At 32.9% G+C, this 19,118-nt stretch overlaps 2 protein-coding genes across 3 annotated transcripts; both read left to right on the top strand.

Moving 5' to 3' along the window:
* Window positions 1-4,109: 4,109 nt before the first annotated feature.
* LOC134681265 (uncharacterized) lies at window positions 4,110-8,911 on the top strand. Its single transcript, XM_063540816.1, has 2 exons — window positions 4,110-4,224; window positions 6,248-8,911. Exon 2 carries the CDS (start codon window positions 6,249-6,251, stop codon window positions 8,160-8,162), a length of 1,914 nt encoding a protein of 637 aa, XP_063396886.1. The 5' UTR covers window positions 4,110-4,224; window position 6,248; the 3' UTR covers window positions 8,163-8,911.
* A 4,417-nt stretch (window positions 8,912-13,328) lies between these two features.
* Window positions 13,329-18,892, top strand: LOC134681264 (uncharacterized). Of its 2 annotated transcripts, none has more exons than XM_063540814.1 (2): window positions 13,329-13,420; window positions 16,945-18,892. In XM_063540814.1, the coding sequence occupies exons 1-2, from the start codon at window positions 13,347-13,349 to the stop codon at window positions 18,857-18,859; spliced, it is 1,989 nt and encodes a 662-aa protein (XP_063396884.1). In that variant the 5' UTR covers window positions 13,329-13,346; the 3' UTR covers window positions 18,860-18,892. The 2 variants fall into 2 exon arrangements, with proteins under 2 accessions (XP_063396884.1, XP_063396885.1); XM_063540815.1 differs by lacking the exon at window positions 13,329-13,420 and adding an exon at window positions 15,494-15,629.
* The last annotated feature ends 226 nt before the right edge of the window (window positions 18,893-19,118 follow it).

The raw sequence follows: 19,118 nt of genomic DNA, 5'->3' as shown, positions 1-19,118 counted from the left end.
TAAAGAGATTGGAAAAGATCAACTCTTACTGCAATCCAGGCAGCAGATTAAAAATACCGTTCTTAGATTGAAGTCCATCGTTTATAATTTTGAGAAAATGGTCAATCGGAAATGTCTGGACATATTAAGCAAAGTTGAAAGCGTCACAAACGTAGAAGAACTACAGAAAACAGAAAAAAACGGAAGAAATTGTTAAAGATTTGAAGCGAGTCCGTGATGAAATAGAATATGTCAAATCTCAAACGTCAACCAAGGATATGCTAAACGTTTTATCAAACGTCCCGGAAAATCTGCAGAAAAGTACTGATCGGTTCAATTTACTTGGAGTATCAGATGACCCAATTGAGATAAAACTTGAACTAAATGAAGCGTTTTTGAATTTGTGTGACACTCTTGTGGATCAACCCATAGGAACAGTTCATGTCGTTCGTGCGGATAAATCATATTTCGAAGACACAGAGGCTACAGTGTGCAACCAGCGAATCCAATTTTCATCAAATATTTTACCATCGCGTGCACTTGAACTTGAACCTTTTCTCCAGATTAAAGATGAGCCAAGTGGACAAGAGAATAAAATTTCTACAAGGTTTACGGGGTTAACACTTCACGGACATGCCATTATTGCCATTGACAATGCGAACTTTAAAGTAAAAAGATTCCGAGACACAATGACAGATAATTTTATTGATGAAATGTCAATACCAGGTGCCTACGATATCATCAATATTCATGAAAACGACGATGTCTTAGTTACTTCCCCGGGGCCACAATCGAGTCTCTTTCGATTATCAACTTACAAGAGCCTGAGTATAATTTCAAAGACAGTTACCGATAGGGCCTATTAAAATATTTCGCGCTTGCCAGATTCTGCGTTCGCAGTCATTTGTCATTCAAGACCTAGCAGTGCATTCAAAAAGAGAGCTTATTTTGACTGGTCACGTGGGGTTACGTCACATATCGATATCATCAACGTCGATGGAAATGTTTTGAAACATTTCAGTGAATCCGTTCTTTGTGAACCAACCGAATTCGGTGATCCATTTATTATGCCTCTAAAAAGTATGTGTTGCCTTTCAAATGGGACTATAGTAGTGAGCATTGAAACTAAAACCAACAGTTTTATTTCTTGCATTAACCAAAACGGACGCGTCAAATGGACATACAATTTGAATGACACTTCAGAAGGCGTTAGTTTTGATGATGGTAAAATATATGTGTTCCTACGGGACTCGCAAGTAGTGCGGGTTCTGTCGGTTGAGGGTGGTTTGAAACCAACGTCCACCTTTAAACTTCCTCATTATATTGGTGACGGCAGTAGTTTACTCGTTTCCAGAAATCTTTTGACAGTGATAGACAAAACTAGTTCTATAAAACTATATAAATTGCAATAATAGAAATGAATAAAAAATGTATGTAGAAGTATTTTAATATTTATTTGTTAATAAAGTAAATTAGTAACATAGTTAACAAAAACTTTGATATATTTTTCTACTAAACTTATGTATAAATTTCTGTGTCATTTTGGTCTCTTGTGGAGAGTTGTCTTATTGTCATCTGTTTAGAATTGAAGAATAAAGCTTGACTTAACATAAGGTTTATGAACATATGTATATGTGCGTGGGTTGGCGTTCACTCTGATTTGTTGTGTAGAGGAGACCTAGGCGTGATGTTGTCTACATTTAAAAAAACTTCTTATGTCCGTTATTAGTTGTTTGTAATTTAGGCAAATGTTTCCCTCCATTAATATACAAGTGTTTATCACGGGTATATTTCTTGTCATTTCTTACCTGTTCGTCCCATCTTGCATAAACTACCTATAGTATAAACAGTTTAAAGTTTCTCTCCTGAATATGGATCAACTATTTATCACTGGGTGCTATCAAGGAATTTCTGCATCAATAATTTTGAAAGTAAACATAAGTACGACAAACCCCGAGAATCATAAATCTCATACCTCATTCCAGAAAGATGTCTTTCAGAGTTTATTGATACACAAATATTTCTCTTTATTTTTAAAGTTTCGAATATGATAAGAAGCCATTCTGATCTTGTCCTTTTAAACCTATTAAAAGATGAGCAACAGCCAATTACCCGAATGACTGAAACATTGAATATCTACTAACTAGGTTCATGAATTGGAACAGGCACCAAACCATGCCAGATTTGGAAGATCTTACATTACATATATGCTGTTTAAAATACATGCAGTGGCATGTCAAAACTCTGCAATATTTTAGTTTAGGGTTTTTTTCTCGGCATGATTGTCAGGTGCAAATACATCTCTATTAGTGACGCTCCAACTTGAACGTTTTCCAAGACAATTCAAACAAAATTTGAAGAGCATTGTTTTAAAAAATAAAGAGACGGAAGCTGCCGAGGGTACATCAAATCTCGTATCAATAAGTCGAAAGAAAGATTGACAATATCATGGTAATTCAAATGACGAAGAAACAAATATCCGTCTACAAAACACTAACTAAAAATAACAGTGTGGATGAACTGAAAACAACTAAGCGGGTGATATTATATGCTCTTTTAATCTACACATGTTCTACTCCACACATGGCAGTGATCGTGTGCATAATGATATAAACATACTCAGTACAGTGTTTATATGACAAAACAATTGAAACAAATCAGTTATCATCTGTGACGCTGATATTTCATTACGATCGATCAATTATGAGAACTGTTAAACTTTCGTTGTGACGACTTTAAAAAAAAAAAGACAAGCGAAGGATACCAAATGGACTTTCAAACTTGTAAGTCGAACATAAACTGACAACACCGTGGCAAAAAAGAAAAGACCATGACGATACCATGGATATGGAACAGTATACAAAACACAACGTAGAAGATTAATGCACGAACCCTATCACTGAGGTGACCTTCACATGTTGCTGGTGTCGTTTGGTTTATACATGAACAAACCCTGTTTAATTTGTTAGGTCACATTCTAGAAAGAGGAAGATTTTGGGTATGATTATTTATTGTTACATTTGTAAGCAGTGACTTAAAAGTAATAGGACATTTTGCAAGTAATTGTGATCTTAAAATTAAACCTGACACTTTCATTTCGAAAAGAATTCTGACTCGCTTTTACTTAATGATAAAATTCCATTATGTAATCAAAGTAGATAAAGTCTCATAAAAAACACTTTAGCAATTGCATAATATTTTATCGAAAACGCATGTTATATGAATATGTGCCCTTCTTTGTACTAGACCGACACGCTGAGACGGCTTTAGAAGGTGCTAACTTAGAAATTTATAGTTTGCAGGAATACATGTCACCTTACCCGGACACAATATCCCGACTACAAGCTAAAAAGTAAAATCACAAAAATACTGAACTCAGAGGAAAATCAATTAGGAAAGTCCATAATAACATGGCAAAATCAAATAACAAAACGCATCAAAAACGAATGGACAAGAACTGTCATATTCCTGACTTGGTACAGGCTGTCTTTGCTCTGACTCCTAAATGCTGCGTGCGATCTATTTAAACAAGAGATGACATGTATAACACAACAACAGTCATGAGGTTAGTATTTAACTTTCATTAGTTTTTGTGATAGGTTATGATTTTAGTTGTTTGTCGATTTTCTTTAATTTTTTTTGTCGTGATATGTACACATGTACACATGCATAAACAAACTATGCGTAGAATAACGAAGATTCTAAGTTCGTAAACCGTAATAAGCGTTAGCCGGGGAAAGTATTGACGATGTTACAGTCTGTTGTTATCCTGTATACCATGTGTTTTTGTTGGCCGAATCATTCATCAAAACCGTTCTTTCTGATGATCTGTCAGTAGTTTCAGTTCTCACCTTTCACGCAATCTTATCAAAATAGATCTAAATCGTGTTTATTATTAATTTTCTAATGGAAAATAATATACACTTTCATTTTAGCACTTACACCTGCATTTTTTTTTTTAAATATTACAAAATAGCGTTCTTGGGTATACAAATAACATTCTACATTTTTTTTTAAATGACCCACATACCGATAAACTAAAATTAGGGTAGAATATGATACGTGCATTGGCAGGCTTCCTTAGCAGTACATATTAAATCACTGAAGTAAAATCATTGTCATTGTGGTAACCGTAATGTCATGTTATGTTCTATATTTAAGCTATTCATCAAGACAATACTTTCGTTTCCGCATTGCATTTATGTGCTTAACCTTATTGCTTGTGAATATACAGAATAAGTAAATGTAAGTATATCTTGTATTTCAAAGTTTATACATTATAGTTTATTTTCAAGAAATATTCATATGTTGACGATTTACAATATAATTATGTATTGTATTATTTTGTTTTATTCGGATAATGAAATTCCATTATAAAGAGAACCAAGTAGACTCTCCAGTACCGCTAGGAAGAAAAAAATGGGTTCTAAACAAAAATAAAATGATCGGATATAAGTTACAAAGATATTCTCACTTACAATGTATCATATTAATGGTATCTGATAAAAGACTTTTCTATATCAATTTTGTGTCAACCCTCCCTCCACATGCAAACTGAAAAAGATAAAGCATGTTCTATGTTGGACAAGTCAAATTCATATAATGGATATATACATGATGTTTGACCTATGCTCGATTGTGTCTGTGCAGAAAAAAAACGACCCAATCAAACTCCATCCTTGGCAACCCCCTTACTTTAATCTACATATTATAACTATATGCCATGGATTTTCCTGGCGTTAGTCATGGTATTGTGTAATAATTCAAATGAAATAAAATGATCATCCTGATTTATGATAAAATATAAAAGGATCACACAAAGCAACAAACGACCACCATTAAATCAAGGGTGTACAAAACATAATCGGAATAAAGAGAACGCAACGGGGTCAATCTTGTCAAAAACCGAATTCTCCCTAACCATGCGCAGCACAATTCAAGAAAAAAACTAAAAAAACAGATTGAAAAAGTTTGACTCAAAAGACCAACACGCAGTACAACAAACAGCAAACATAAAGATACAAAACATGAAGTTACAACCGACGTATACTCGCAGTTACGGAACAGAATTCGAAATTATCAAAGATACTAGGCTGATCATTTAGTAATCAAGTAGCTAGGTCCTTCTATATCGGACTCAAGTGTGGCCTTAGAATAAAATAAGTTTGAAATACAAATTAATTAGGATTCGTAGAGCATATTAAACCGAAACGCCGAATAGGTGTGCCATGTCTTGAATAAATCAACATTTTATAAACAGTACATACATGACATATATACAAATAATTATTATATCATTGTAATTTTCTGTCAACACTTAAATGCTGATTACTGCGCTTTTGATACACTCGGTGACCGAACGTCGATATTTACTGTCTTCGACCCATTGGTTGCAAAGAATTCAAAACAGATATCAGAGTTATAATTTGGTATGAAAGACACTGTTTAGATTTCGGAAGACTTCTCAGTGGCGATCGAATAGAAACAATTGCAAGGCTACATCAAATACAAAAAACTAGTCCAATATTAAATAATATAATGTAGGTTATAAGTACGTGATGATAGCATATCATTTTAAAATTTGTGTTTCTGAAACTATTATAATTTACGCTTTAGAAACATAAGAAGCGGTGGACGATACGATGATGCTTTACTCTATAAAGCACATGGTCTTACCCTTTAGAAGATTATGCGAACAAAATTGGCAACCTTCTTTTTTTTTTTCTCTATTTGACCTTTTTAGGTAAAGAAACGTCATACTTAAATGCTTAATTCAATTAATATAAAATAGATTGTTTGGTGCATAAAAATCACTCTACACATAAGTTGGTTTTGGATGAGAAATAAAGTAGTTTCTTAGAAATTTATTGATGTGTAAATTCACCGAATAAATCACTAAATAATAATATTCAAAAGAAAGAACATTCAATTCGTTATTTACTAAATTAGTAGTCCGAGCTTAAACACAAATAAACTCTATCATGCTTCTATTCCGTTAACATATGCATGTAGCTAAAATTGTATCCGGATAAAAATAATTTTCCAGCACTAGTACTTTAAGAACCTGTATACATGTTTAAACGTTGAGGTATCGATGACGAAATTTAATATTAATATATATTATATTTAGTGAAGGGAACGGTTTCTTCTGCATGCGATTGGTGGCTGAATCTTATAGAAATTGTGTCTTTTATATATTATAAGTTGAGGTGTTTCCTCTACTGTTTCAGAGATATAAGCAGATCATAAAACATTCATTCCTTTGCAGAATGCAGAGAAGACTTGCAGATAACATAGCATCTGATCATTTATCTTGTCCTATATGTAGAGACACATTAAAAACCCCAAAATTATTACCATGTGACCATACTTTATGTTGTGAATGTTTGACCCAGTTGATAAACTCAACAAGACGTTTTAACAAAGTCACGTGCCCCGTGGACCGACGTGAGATAACAATGCCATCTTACACAATATCAGCAGAAGAATGGGCTAAATCTTTTCCAACAGACGAATTAGCTGTAGTGTTATTACAAGCTATATCGGGTGGTGTTAAAACGCAAGAAAACTATAAAAATAATATACCTTGTTCCGAACATCCTCAGAATTTTTGTGACTTTTTCTGTTTCGGATGTTATCAGATAATATGTTCCGAGTGTGCTGTTGACAAACATAGGAGTTTCGACTGTGATTGCAAAAATTTCAAAATATGTGCCGACTTAGCAAGAGAGAAATTGAGAAATTCGTATGACGAAATAGAAAATATAATTAGCTACGGACGGGACATCGTTACTAATTATAAAGAGATCGGAAAAGATCAATTCCTGATGCAATCAAGACAGCAAATTAAAACTACTATTTTTAAATTAAAGAGCATCGTTCATGATTTCGAGAAAAGGGTAAATCGAAAGAGTTTGGACATTTTGAACAAAGTTGAAAGCGTTGTAAACGTTGAACAACTGCAGAAAAAAACTGAAGGAATCGTTAAAGAATTAGAAAGAGTCCGTGGTGACATAGAACATTCCAAATCTCAAACTTCTACAGAGGATATGTTGACTGTTTTGTCGAAAATTCCCGACAGTATACAGAAAAATACAGATTTGCTAAACTCCCTTGCAGTATCAGATGATCCAATTGGGATAAAACTTGAACTAAATGAAACGTTTCTTGAATTGTGTGACTTACTTGTTGATCAACCAATTGGCACAGTTGACGTTCTACCAGCTGATTCCGTAGATTTTGAAGATACGGAGGCCACAGTTTGCAGTCACCGAATCAAATTTTCTTCAGACGTATTACCTTCTCGAGCACTTGAACTGGAACCTTTTCTCGAGATAAAAGTTGACCCAATTGGACTAGAGAACACAATAACCGCAAGATTTACAGGTTTAATTCATTATGGACATGCGATAATTGTAATAGACAATGCAAATTGTAAGGTACAAAGATTCCGGATCAATGTGAAAGAACAGTTTATTGATGAAATTTTAATTCAAGGTGTATACGCTATTGCAAATATTCAAGACGACGACGATGTCTTAGTTACTGCCCCTGGGAAACAGTCGTGTCTCTTCCGTTTGTCAACTTACAAAAGTTTGGGAATAGTTTCAAAGACTGTAACTGACCAGGCTTATTATGATATATCACGATTACCAGATCATTTGTTCGCAGTAATTTGTCATTCAAGTCCCAGTGGCGTTTCAAACAAGAGGATTCGTTTTGAATGGTCACGTGGGGTAACGTCACATATTGATATTATCAACGTCGAGGGAAAAGTTTTAACACATTTAAGTGAGTCTTGTATTTGTGAACCAACCGAATTCGGTAATCCTTTTATAATGCCTCTGAATAATATGTGTTGTCTTTCAAATGGGGCTATAGTGGTTAGCATTGTATCAAAAACAAAAAACTTTATTTCTTGCATTTACCAAAGCGGACGCGTCAAATGGACATACAATTTAAATGACACCCCTGAAGGCGTTTGTTTTTATGATGGCAGAATATTGGTGTTCTTACGCGAATCCAAGGTAGTGCGTGTTCTATCAGTTGAGGGAGATTTGAAACCAGTGTCAACATTAAGACTTTCTAACTATTTCGGTGACGGGAAAAATTTAATTGTTTGCAGAAATCTTTTGACTGTGATAGACAAAACTGATTTAATTAGAATATATAAGTTGCGATGATAAATTGAACAAATCTGTTTATGTTTTGCGGTTGGGAAGGCATTGTACTTTTGTAAAAGAGTCGTTGATATTAAAAAGGTTTGCTTTACTTAATTTAGGACCTCGTACATAAATGAATTATTTAGAAAACTTTTTATATTTATAAACGTTTTTTGTAAATAAAATGTTTATTTATACATGTATGTATATACAAATATATTAAGAAATGTTCATGAATTTAAACAAAATAGTAGTAGTAGTAGTAGTAGTAGTAGTAGTAGTAGTAGTAGTAGGTGTTTCCTCCCTTTCAAAGCAAAAAAGAACTCTGAAAGGTTTCAATAGACGACGAAATTGTTGATGAACGATATATATGGCTTCAGTATAGCGCATATGGGGATTCAAGCTTCGCTCTCACCAAATATTGAAATTACTTACCCTATATTTCTCGTATCATGTCACTTACACACCATGTACCTATTATTATGCTATAACAATTATTAATGATACAAATAACTCAATTTTGAAGATTTCGATAATGAATCATTTATATCAATATAGAGTGGGTTATTTCTACAACGTCTGTCAATAATACAGTACTATCTGTTTTAGAAATATTTCAGCAAATTCAAAATGTGTTTCATGGTTTCAGTATACTACCATTTTCAAATATAAAAGAATGTATGTACATTGTATAAGAGATCAAATTTACTCGTAAAGTGTATGATTATTTTTTTTTTTTAATATAAGATACAAGGGGGACATTTTTTATCGCGAATAACAGTTTAAATTAGTATTTTTTAGTGCGTCTTTCTATGTTTCACTACAGTCAACTGTGTCAGTTAATGGTGAATGTTAGCTCCTGTTGAAACGTTTAACCGAAATTTTGTCAGTGGGTGTCGTTTATTGATGTGGTTCATAAGTGTTTTTCGTTTCTCGTTTTTTATATAGATTACACCATTGGTTTTACTGTACGATTGTTTTATACTGGCCATTGTGGTGCCCGTTATAGACTGATTTTGGGTGTGAGCCAAAATTCCGTGATGAAAGCCATTCGTTGACCTATAATTATTTACTTTTTCGAATAAATTTACACATTATAACTTGGATGGATAGATGTCTCATTCGCACTAGTCCTCATACCACATATATTTATTTCTATTAACACCCTTCGTTAGTGTTTACCCAAATAATAATTGCAGATAGTTATTGGACATTGAAATTTGAGATTGGAATACATTAAAAACAGCTAAATATAAACACGTTGTTCAAGTTTAATTAAAGTTCTGTGAATTTGTTATTTTCCTTTTTATTCGAACGATATATGTTTCTTCGAAAATAAATAAAATAACTTGATCTTCTCAGAAGTAAGACGATAGCTGTTTACATTCTATAACATATGTGTGTGAATTGTAAAGCGTCAAATGGTATTATGTCATTTTGTACTCTTCCATTCAATATGAAATATGCACTGATCACAACTATGGCATTGATTACTAGGTATAATACGTATTTTGAGGTGTTTAAATTGACGGGAAGCATATTTTAGAATAGTGTAAAATGAACAGGTTAATGCCTCTTGCTTTTATGTCTTTAAGTATACTGACATCATAAATAAATTATAGTAGTATTTGATTTTTTAAATACTTTTTATTATTTATTTTTTTTAGAACAGGGAAACATTTCAGGTAATGTTGAAAATATGCAAACATATAATATAAGATCCGGGTAAGATATTTTCTCGCTGTGTAGAAGACCCGCTGAAGACCTAGGACTGTTTTTTCTTCTCTTGACGGGTTGTTGTCTCTAAGAGGTAAAGGGGGGTTGAGATCTCACAAACATGTTAACCCCACTCCATGTTGGAGAATGTCCCAAGTCAGAAGCCTCTGTTCATTGTTAGTCTTGTATGATTTGTAAGTTTAGTTCATGTTAGAGTTTTAAACGGTGATTAAAGCCTATGTGAAGAATTACTGCCAGACACCACTTATCAAAAAGTAGTACCTACGTGTACAATAATAAACAATACTATAGGTGCATGCATGTCGTATCAAAATTTATCTGTAGCAAATGTGCCTGAAATTCACATCAATTAAGATATGTAACATCGCCTATCATTTGAGTCTGTAGGTCACACTACTAATTATATGTACCATAGTCTGTAATATGTGCATGTAGGTCACATCTAAATATATCTGCACTATATAGATGTACATGTATATAAAGCGAAGATGTGATATGATTGTCAATGAGACAACTCTTCACAATAGACGCAATGACACAGACATTAACAAAACAATTATAAGTCCCCTTACGGTGATAATAATCATAATGAGCAAAGCCCAGAAAATTAACGATTTAATTTATGTGCAAAATAATGAACTTTGTATCTGTTCTATAGCCCATCATAGGAGACTGTGTCACCTCACCTTATATATGCACTATAGCCCATACTATGAGCCTGCAGGACATAGATCTTACTTATTTGTACCTCAGACTATAAAAGTACCTGAAGGTCACACTGCTATCTGTCTGTACCTTAGCTCATTATAGATGCATGCAGGTCAAATCACCATCGATCTGCAACATAGTCAACCATATGTGCCTGCAGCTCCCATAGTGTATATCTGTTTCATAGTTTATAGGTAACTTCAAGTCATACAACGTTGTACCATAGACAATCGTAGGTGCCTGCAAGGTCTTACTGATATTTATCAGTTCTATTGGCTATCTTGTGAGCCTGCAGGTAACCTTATCATATATCTGTGCCATAGTCTATCATAGTACAGACCAAAACACAGCGTTACATAAAGGACTACAAACTGCTCAGAGTCTGAATAGACCATAGTTTGTGCTCGATCAGTTAAATTTTACTCTACTAGTCTTGACGTTATCTCGGCAGTACTTTCTTAACTGTACTCGACTTTTGTCTCAATTTTACTTAATAAGTCTGATTCAGTATTTGATTATCTTGGTGTAGTCTGAAATGGTCTTGACCAAGGCTCGAATAGTCTCGACCTATCTCGACTATTTTCGACATGACTCGATTATTCCCGTCCTGTCTTGACAAGTTTCGACCTAGCATCGACCAGTATCGACCAGTATATACCTGTCTCGACTAGTCTTGACCTTTGAATTTAGTCTTGACTGGTTTGAATCAGCCCATTTAACTAAATTAAATATAGGTCTTACAAAATTTTAAGATTTTTGGTAGTGTTGATTCGTTGCTGTGAAATAAAAGAATTTAATTAAAAGGTAAAAAAAAAATTCAGACATTACTCTTAAATTATTTCTTTGACTTTTTTCAAATTTACTTGGATTTTGATACAACCATATAGCTCTCTGATATATATTATGATCTAAAAAAATGCCAGGTTGTTTGGTAGTTTGATTTATTTTTGTCAAATTTGAGGATTCAATAAATAGGTAAAAAGAAAGTCTGACTGAATGAAGATAGTAAACTTGAAATTTATGTATTCTTTATTCAAATTAACTAGGATTTTCATAAAAAAAATATACAGCTATCTGAGTTATGTATTGATCTTACTGAATCACAAGTTATGTAGTTTGATGTATTGGATTTTAAGGATCTAGGTAAAAAAGCTAGAATTTGCAGTTCAAACTAAATTTAGATAGAAAATCTGTTAGATGATATGTTGACCTAATCAGATTATATGACACTCGTACTTCGTCCTCTGTCAAAATAATCTTAACATGTCCACATATAACTTATTGACCTCGTCAAAAGTTCATCATTGATTAATACGGAATGGCAAGTAGTACATGTAGTTAATATGTTATCATGGGTAGACTGTCCTTACCAATACAGTTTTGTGTGACATGCAGCTATATTTACCTATTTATCATTGGGTATGACTAGTAGTTAATCAGTGTTATTGAGTATGCCAGGCAAAAATGTTTTATAGTGTATAACATGCAGTAAATCCTGTGCAGATAGATGGTAGACGTAGCATTCCTTGTGTTATAGAGTATTTAGAATGTAAAAAGTAAAGGTGTCATCCGATCATAGAAGAAAAGAAACACTAAAAAGCCACCAATGGGTATTTATTTTTATACAGTCTAGTACCTTTTACAGAAACAGAAAACAATCATATCATCGGCATACACAAGTAAAAATAAGGACAATTCCTGTACTTCATACAGCAAATTACCATTACTTAGAAATTCTATTTCCAAATAGTTAACATACAATGAAAAAAGAATATGAGAAATGTCATTCTCTTGCATTAAGCAAACTGTACTAGCGAACTGCTCTGAGAAACACAAATGCTGATCATATTTTGTAGTTTTTCTCTTTTGAAGAAATATTTGATTTGATCAAGAATTTCTATAGTTAAAATAAACATAAAGTAGCGGTTTTTTCAGTTCAATACATACACTGTTCAAAACAGCATGAATCTAAAGGACCTTTGATTTCTTAACCATCAAGTTAACCTTACAAACTGTACCCCTTTACTTTCAACTCCAACAGACAAAGTTGACCTGAGATGGTTTGGCTAGTCTATTTATAAAAAAAAGATGTGGTATGATTGCCAATGAGACAACTCTCCTCAAAACACCAAAATGACAAAGAAATTAACAACTAAAGGTCACCGTACGGCCTTCAACAATGATTAAATCCCATACCGCATAGTCAGCTATAAAATTTAATTTTGTTTATTATAGCTCTATAACGTTTTGCGTCCATATAAATCCTTGGCTTTTAAATATTCGGCTATGGGTGTTCTAAATGAAGGTGTATCAAGAAAAGCGCTTAATATGCATGGAATGTATAATATGTTGTTTTCAATTTTCAAAAAGTACTTGAATTATGTCCAAAACATTAAAAGAAAAATGTTAAGACAGTCAATAGCTGTAGAAATTACAAAAAAATCAGTAATTAATATCATTCCGTACCAATCAGTAAATATTATATGTAATTGCTAAATTGATAAGTTATAACATGTATTTACCGAATAGTTTAGAAATTACACGTAGTTCCTAATTTCATCTATTTACTGTACTTTACATATATATGTCTCTGGTTAAGATCAATTTCAGATTTAAAAATAAACCAGTTAAACATTTCATCCTATATATAGATATTGTTAAATTCCCTTTTATGCGTAATAAATCAATTATTCAGAAATAAACTTTCCAACTTTATATATAGACTGTCACACAGTCCTGTGTCCATAGTGTTGATTGTTTATGTTGTGTGTACATGTACGTAATAAATTTATAGAAAAAAATAAGAATATACTTCAAGAAGCGGGAACATACAGGTTTGGTTCATTTCTTTATAAGATATTTTTATTGAATCAATAAGTTAAAAAATATATGTTGAATGGGATAAAGGATAGAAAAAATTACTGCCATTTAAACAGACATTGCATTAGATCAAACTCCGAAACAGTGGTGACGTAGATTGGATATTTTACAATGTAATATGTCAACAATGTTTTATCTACTAGTACATTTGTTATGGTGCATGTTAAGTGTACCGATTTTTGGGGTTTCTACACATTGATATCGTTAAACATATAACGTGAGCCACAATGTGAAACCTATTAACGAGTGAGATTATTTCCAGATAATTCCTGCTCTCGTCTCAAGTCCGTGAAACGAGAATAACATAGCGACTGAGCAGGGTTATATATGCATAGGGAAGGACGACACAAACAATTGTTGACCTTGTTTCACCAGCAAACCTTACGATGACTTGATAAGGTCCGCTCAAAAGACGGCGTTAACGTATTAGACGTCGCAAAGCCGTAACAAGCAATTTTATTATGATCTGAGCGGGGAGATACAGAGGGACTGAACATCAATAACTCAACCATTTGTTTGGCAGTGGCGTAGTACAGCCTCTAAAATCCTTATTTTCTCAATACCACATTATACGCAAACATCGCATCTGGGTGCAATAGATATATGGTCTGATAAATAATGACCATTTTTTTGACAAATCTGTTTTTGCTCTCAATGAAATGGCGTAATAAAATTGAAACTTTTTGTCAAACAAATTAATGAAAGATTATGATAAAAAAAAAACTGCAAACAAATCAAACTTCAATGTCACTTATGAAGTTATGTTGAGTCGCTGGAATAGGTAATTTCCATGCTTTATAATGTAAGATGAGGTTGAGAACTTTGATTGACTAAAAGATTCCTGATTTTGTCATATTTTCCCGCATGCTCGCTGCATTTAAACAAGTCTTCTAAACTGCCTTAAAGTTAGATATAATTTGACAAATCTATTTATGCTCTCAATGAAATGGCGTTGGTTATAAAATATAAATTGTCAAATATAAATGAAAAGTATGCAGTTTTCTGAATTTGGAAAACATGAAAATTTAATAATTTGCTTAGCTGCTGATCCCTACCACACAAGAATGTGTAAGTTGAGAGCGAACTCCCTTTTCCTCCTCCCCATTAAAAGAGAAAGGAAAAGAAAACATTTCAACAACAACAACGCAAAACGAATTGTGTAGGTTGCACTTTGTAAATACAACTGTTTCACAAACCACGCCTGTTTTGGGAATGTTAATAATATAAATACAAATGTGTGAACTTTCCATTCAAGGATATAATTATTTAGAAACAAACGTAAAGTTAACCCACCCAAAGGCGGTAAATACCGAGGGTATGTGTTTAACCACGTCAATTTACATATGTGCAACCTCAATGATTACAGTAAAATGCAATGAAAGATAAATAAGGATTATCAAAATGAAAATGTAACATAAAACGCAAATAAATGGACACAACGGGGAACTACCGCACCCGCAGGTGTTTCTCAATAAACAACGTCGGTTAAAGCTTATGTCTGCAGCATAAGAAAATCAAGCACAATCCCTCTTCCTAGGATTTTAGTGTCATGTCATCATACAATATATGAGCAGAACATTACTCAAATCTTGCCAACAACTTTTTTTATTATAAAATTAATATGTGTATTCCTGATTCATAGACCATATGAGTGAATCAATATAGATACCAAAATATGTAGTAAACAGAGTTATTAATTGACAACATAATGTCATATACTTCCACATTTTTACTTAAGGATTGTCTCTCCTCATACACTCAATTCACATATAATTTGTATTGAAATAACAATCCGTAACACGTTATTAAATATACATGTATAAATTGTATATACTGGCAAATTTCCCTATGTTCATAATTAAATCACTGAAGTAAAACTTCCTAACTTTGTATATATTTTTTAACCATGTTAACACAATCCTTGTGCCATAGTTTAAGTGGTATATGTACGTCATATAATCATATGATTTTCTAAATTTAAACTGTATTCAACAAGACTTAGTTTCGATTCTGCTTTGAACATGTAAGTAAATATTTAAAGTGCATTGCATGTACATTGTATCTTTGTTCATGTAAAAAGTTGTTCATTTTAATCCCAAAGAAATAATATCATATACGTTACTATTTGAATTCTTACTGTTCCTTGCGCTGAAAGAGAGAAATGTAAGTATAAAAATCAAAATACACACTTTTTGTATATTTCATTGTCGAAAATTGATCTTTAACTAAAAGAAATAATAAAAGTCAGTTTTTTTCTGCAATGAGTTCGGGTGATACTCATTACCTGAATGTCATTGAGCAAAATGTAAGTATATCAAAATACATTATATAGTTGTGTGTATTTCTGTGTATCATATTGGCAATAATATTAAAGAAAAAGTAACATACAGAATTCATTGGTTTTCGAATCTGTATCGAATTCTTACAGTATACTAGTACTGTAAATTCAGAAATTATTGCGAGGTTTTTATTATTGCGAATAATGCGACAGAGTTGTAAACGCAATAGTTAAAATCGCATTTTGTAATATTTTAACTGAATAAAGCATGTCTTTTCCCCAAATCGTTTAAATTAAAATCGCAATTAAGTTGAAATTGGCAAAATCGCAATAATAAATGCACGCGATAATTTCTGACTTTAAAGTATTTTATTTCATCTTTGTCTGTCAATACGAAATCTTCTCTAACTGTTTACACAGGAATGACGTGGCACACTTTATTTTCTAATGTCAAAATGAAAAGATGATTGCGGCCGATTATTTTTTATTATTTCAGTTTCTCTTTTGTTAACAAATATAATGCCTACCCATGTTAAAATGAGCATAGAGCATGGCATGATAGAATTATTTCGATTCTAATAGGAATATTTTGAACTTTTGTACTTCGAAGCGGACCTATAGTAGACGCTCAAAATGTCGCCATTTTGATTTGTTGAAAAATCAACAGTTTATCAATAAAAAAAGAACAAAAACATTTAAACTTACTTTTAGAATGTTTTTATTTAATTTCCTAGCGAGCAACACCATAAAAAAGTCCATTTTGCTCTCTGGCGTTGTTCAAAATTCATCTGACGTTGCAATTTCAATTGTGACGTCAATCACGTGCAGCCCATGTTCTATTCGAATAAGAACAGGTCTTTGTACCCAAAGCTAAAGAAGAACGTCATATTAGATTTTTTTATTATTTTAGTTTCTCTTTTGTTTATTCGTTATTTTATACACGATAAATGATTGATCTTCTAATCACAAAACACGTTGTTTACGTCCAGTGGCATACATTTCGCACATATTCAGTCAGGCCATGACCATTAACAAATGATTGATTCTAAAAAGTTATTCTACTGGTATGAAATCTCTTTGTTTTGTTATTGTCTAGCAATATGCCTAATCTCTCTACAACATTGTTAGAGAATCATATCTTACTATCTTATGCCTGAGAATAATTCAAAATTATCATATTGATTTTTATTCCTTTTATAGAATGCAGAGAAGACTTGCAGATAATATAACATCTGATCATTTATCCTGTCCTATATGTCGGGACACTTTAAAAGATCCGAAACTATTACCATGTGATCATTCGATATGCTTTGAATGTTTAACCCAGTTGATAGAATCAACTAGACGTTTTAACAAATTCTCGTGTCCTGTGGATAGACGCGAGATTACAGCGTCATCTTATACCTTGTCAGCAGAACAATGGGCTAGTTCATTTCCAACAGACGAGTTATCTCTACTGCTACTCCAGGCTATATCAGGTGATACAAAAACGGAAACAAAACCTAGAAATGGTATACTTTGTTCCGATCACCCACAGAACGTGTGTGACTTTTTCTGTTTTGGGTGTTATAAGATTATGTGTTCCGAATGTGCTGTTGAGAATCATAGGGGTGCCGAATGTAATTGCAAAAACTTCAAAAACTGTGCCGACTTAGCAAGGGAAAAATTGAGAGATGCGTATGACGAAATAGAAAATTTAATAATCACCGGACAGGATATTGTCTTTAAAGAGATCGACAAAGATCAATTATTGGTGCAATCAAGGCAGCAGATAAGAAGTACTATTTACAAATTGAAGACAATTGTTCAAGATTTTGAGAAAATGATAAATCGTAAATGTGTAGACATATTGAGCAAAGTTGATAGCGTTACAAACGTAGAAGAATTGAAGAAAAGAACAGAAGGAATTGTTAAAGATTTAAAACGAGTCCGTGATGAGGTAGAATTATCAAAATCCCTTACTTCAACTAAAGACATTTTGACCGTATTGTCAAAAATTCCAGAAAGTCTGCAGAAAAATACGGATCTTCTCTATTCACTTGCGGTATCAGATAATCCAATTGAGCTTAAACTGGAACTAAACGAAAAGTTTCTGAATTTGTGTGAAACACTGATTGATCAACCGATTGGAATGGTTCACGTCGTACCTGCTGACACAATTGACTTCGAAGACACGGAGGCCACAGTATGCAGCAAGCGAATCAAATTTTCATCAGACGTTTTACCTCTTCGTGCATTAGAACTTGACCCGTTTCTAGCAATTCAACGTGATCCGAGTGAATCAGAAAATAAAATTACTGCAAGATTTACAGGTGTAATTATTCATGGACATTCAATAATTGCTATAGATAATGCAAACTTTAAGGTACAAAGATTCAGAGATATTATTGAAAATCAATTCATTGATGAAGTTCTGATTCAAGGTATATACGACATCACCAATATCCATGAAAACGACGATGTCTTAGTTACTTCCCCTGGGAAACAATCGCGTCTTATCCGTTTATCAACTTATAATAGTTTGAGTATAATATCCGAAAAAGTAACCGAAAATGCGTACTATAGTATCTCGCAGTTGCCGGATTGTACTTTTGCAGTCATTAGTCATTCAAGTCCAATTGGTGCTTCAAAGAAAAGAGTTAACTTTGATTGGTCACGTGGTGTAACATCGCATATTGACATCATCGACGTCGATGGAAATGTTCTTAAACATTTTAGTGAAAATTTTCTTTGCGAACCAAACGAGTTTGGAGATCCTTTTATCATGCCTCTAAAAAGTATATGTTGTCTTCCAAATGGGAATATAGTAGTTAGCATTGAAACTAAAACCAACAGTTTTATTTCTTGTTTCAATCAAAATGCACGAGTCAAATGGACATACGATTTAAATGACACCCCAGAAGGCGTCTGTTTTGATGATGGTAAAATATATGTATTCTTACGTGAATCGAAAGCGGTGCGTGTTCTGTCGGTTGATGGTGATTTGAAACCAGTGTCCACCTTAAGGCTTCCTAATTACTTCGGTGACGGATATAGTTTATTCGTTGGTCGAAATCTGTTGTCTGTAATAGATAGAACAGAGTTAATAAGACTATATAAATTACAATCATGTTAGAAATAAATAAAAGTATCAACTATTTTACTCATTGGACGGCCTTCTTGTCGAGCAAAGTAGAAGTTGAGTGCATGAATTTTCAATAATGTCTTACTTAAATATCATAAATCATATATCAACACAATCAAACTTGTGTTCAAACATGTATTTTATTGTTAATTGAAATTAATAACCATAAAATGATTGGTCAGCAGATCTATTAAATTCAAACGACAGTTGATATTCATAATTTTATCTGTTGAATATTTTCAAATATTTT

This window comes from Mytilus trossulus, chromosome 8 (genome assembly GCF_036588685.1).
Source record: "Mytilus trossulus isolate FHL-02 chromosome 8, PNRI_Mtr1.1.1.hap1, whole genome shotgun sequence".
Taxonomy (NCBI): domain Eukaryota; kingdom Metazoa; phylum Mollusca; class Bivalvia; order Mytilida; family Mytilidae; genus Mytilus; species Mytilus trossulus.
The sequence above is the reverse complement of the archived record's forward strand: the minus strand, read 5'-3'. Positions and strand labels throughout refer to the sequence as shown.

What these genes read in the sequence shown, in the direction of transcription:
- LOC134681265 (XM_063540816.1), top strand. Translation starts at nt 6,249, where the DNA reads ATGCAGAGAAGACTTGCAGATAACATAGCATCTGATCATTTATCTTGT.
- LOC134681264 (XM_063540814.1), top strand. Translation starts at nt 13,347, where the DNA reads ATGTTGTGTGTACATGTACGTAATAAATTTATAGAAAAAAATAAGAAT. An exon ending in CAAGAAGCGGGAACATACAG is followed by an intron (nt 13,421 to 16,944) that starts GTTTGGTTCATT and finishes TTCCTTTTATAG; the next exon opens with AATGCAGAGAAGACTTGCAG.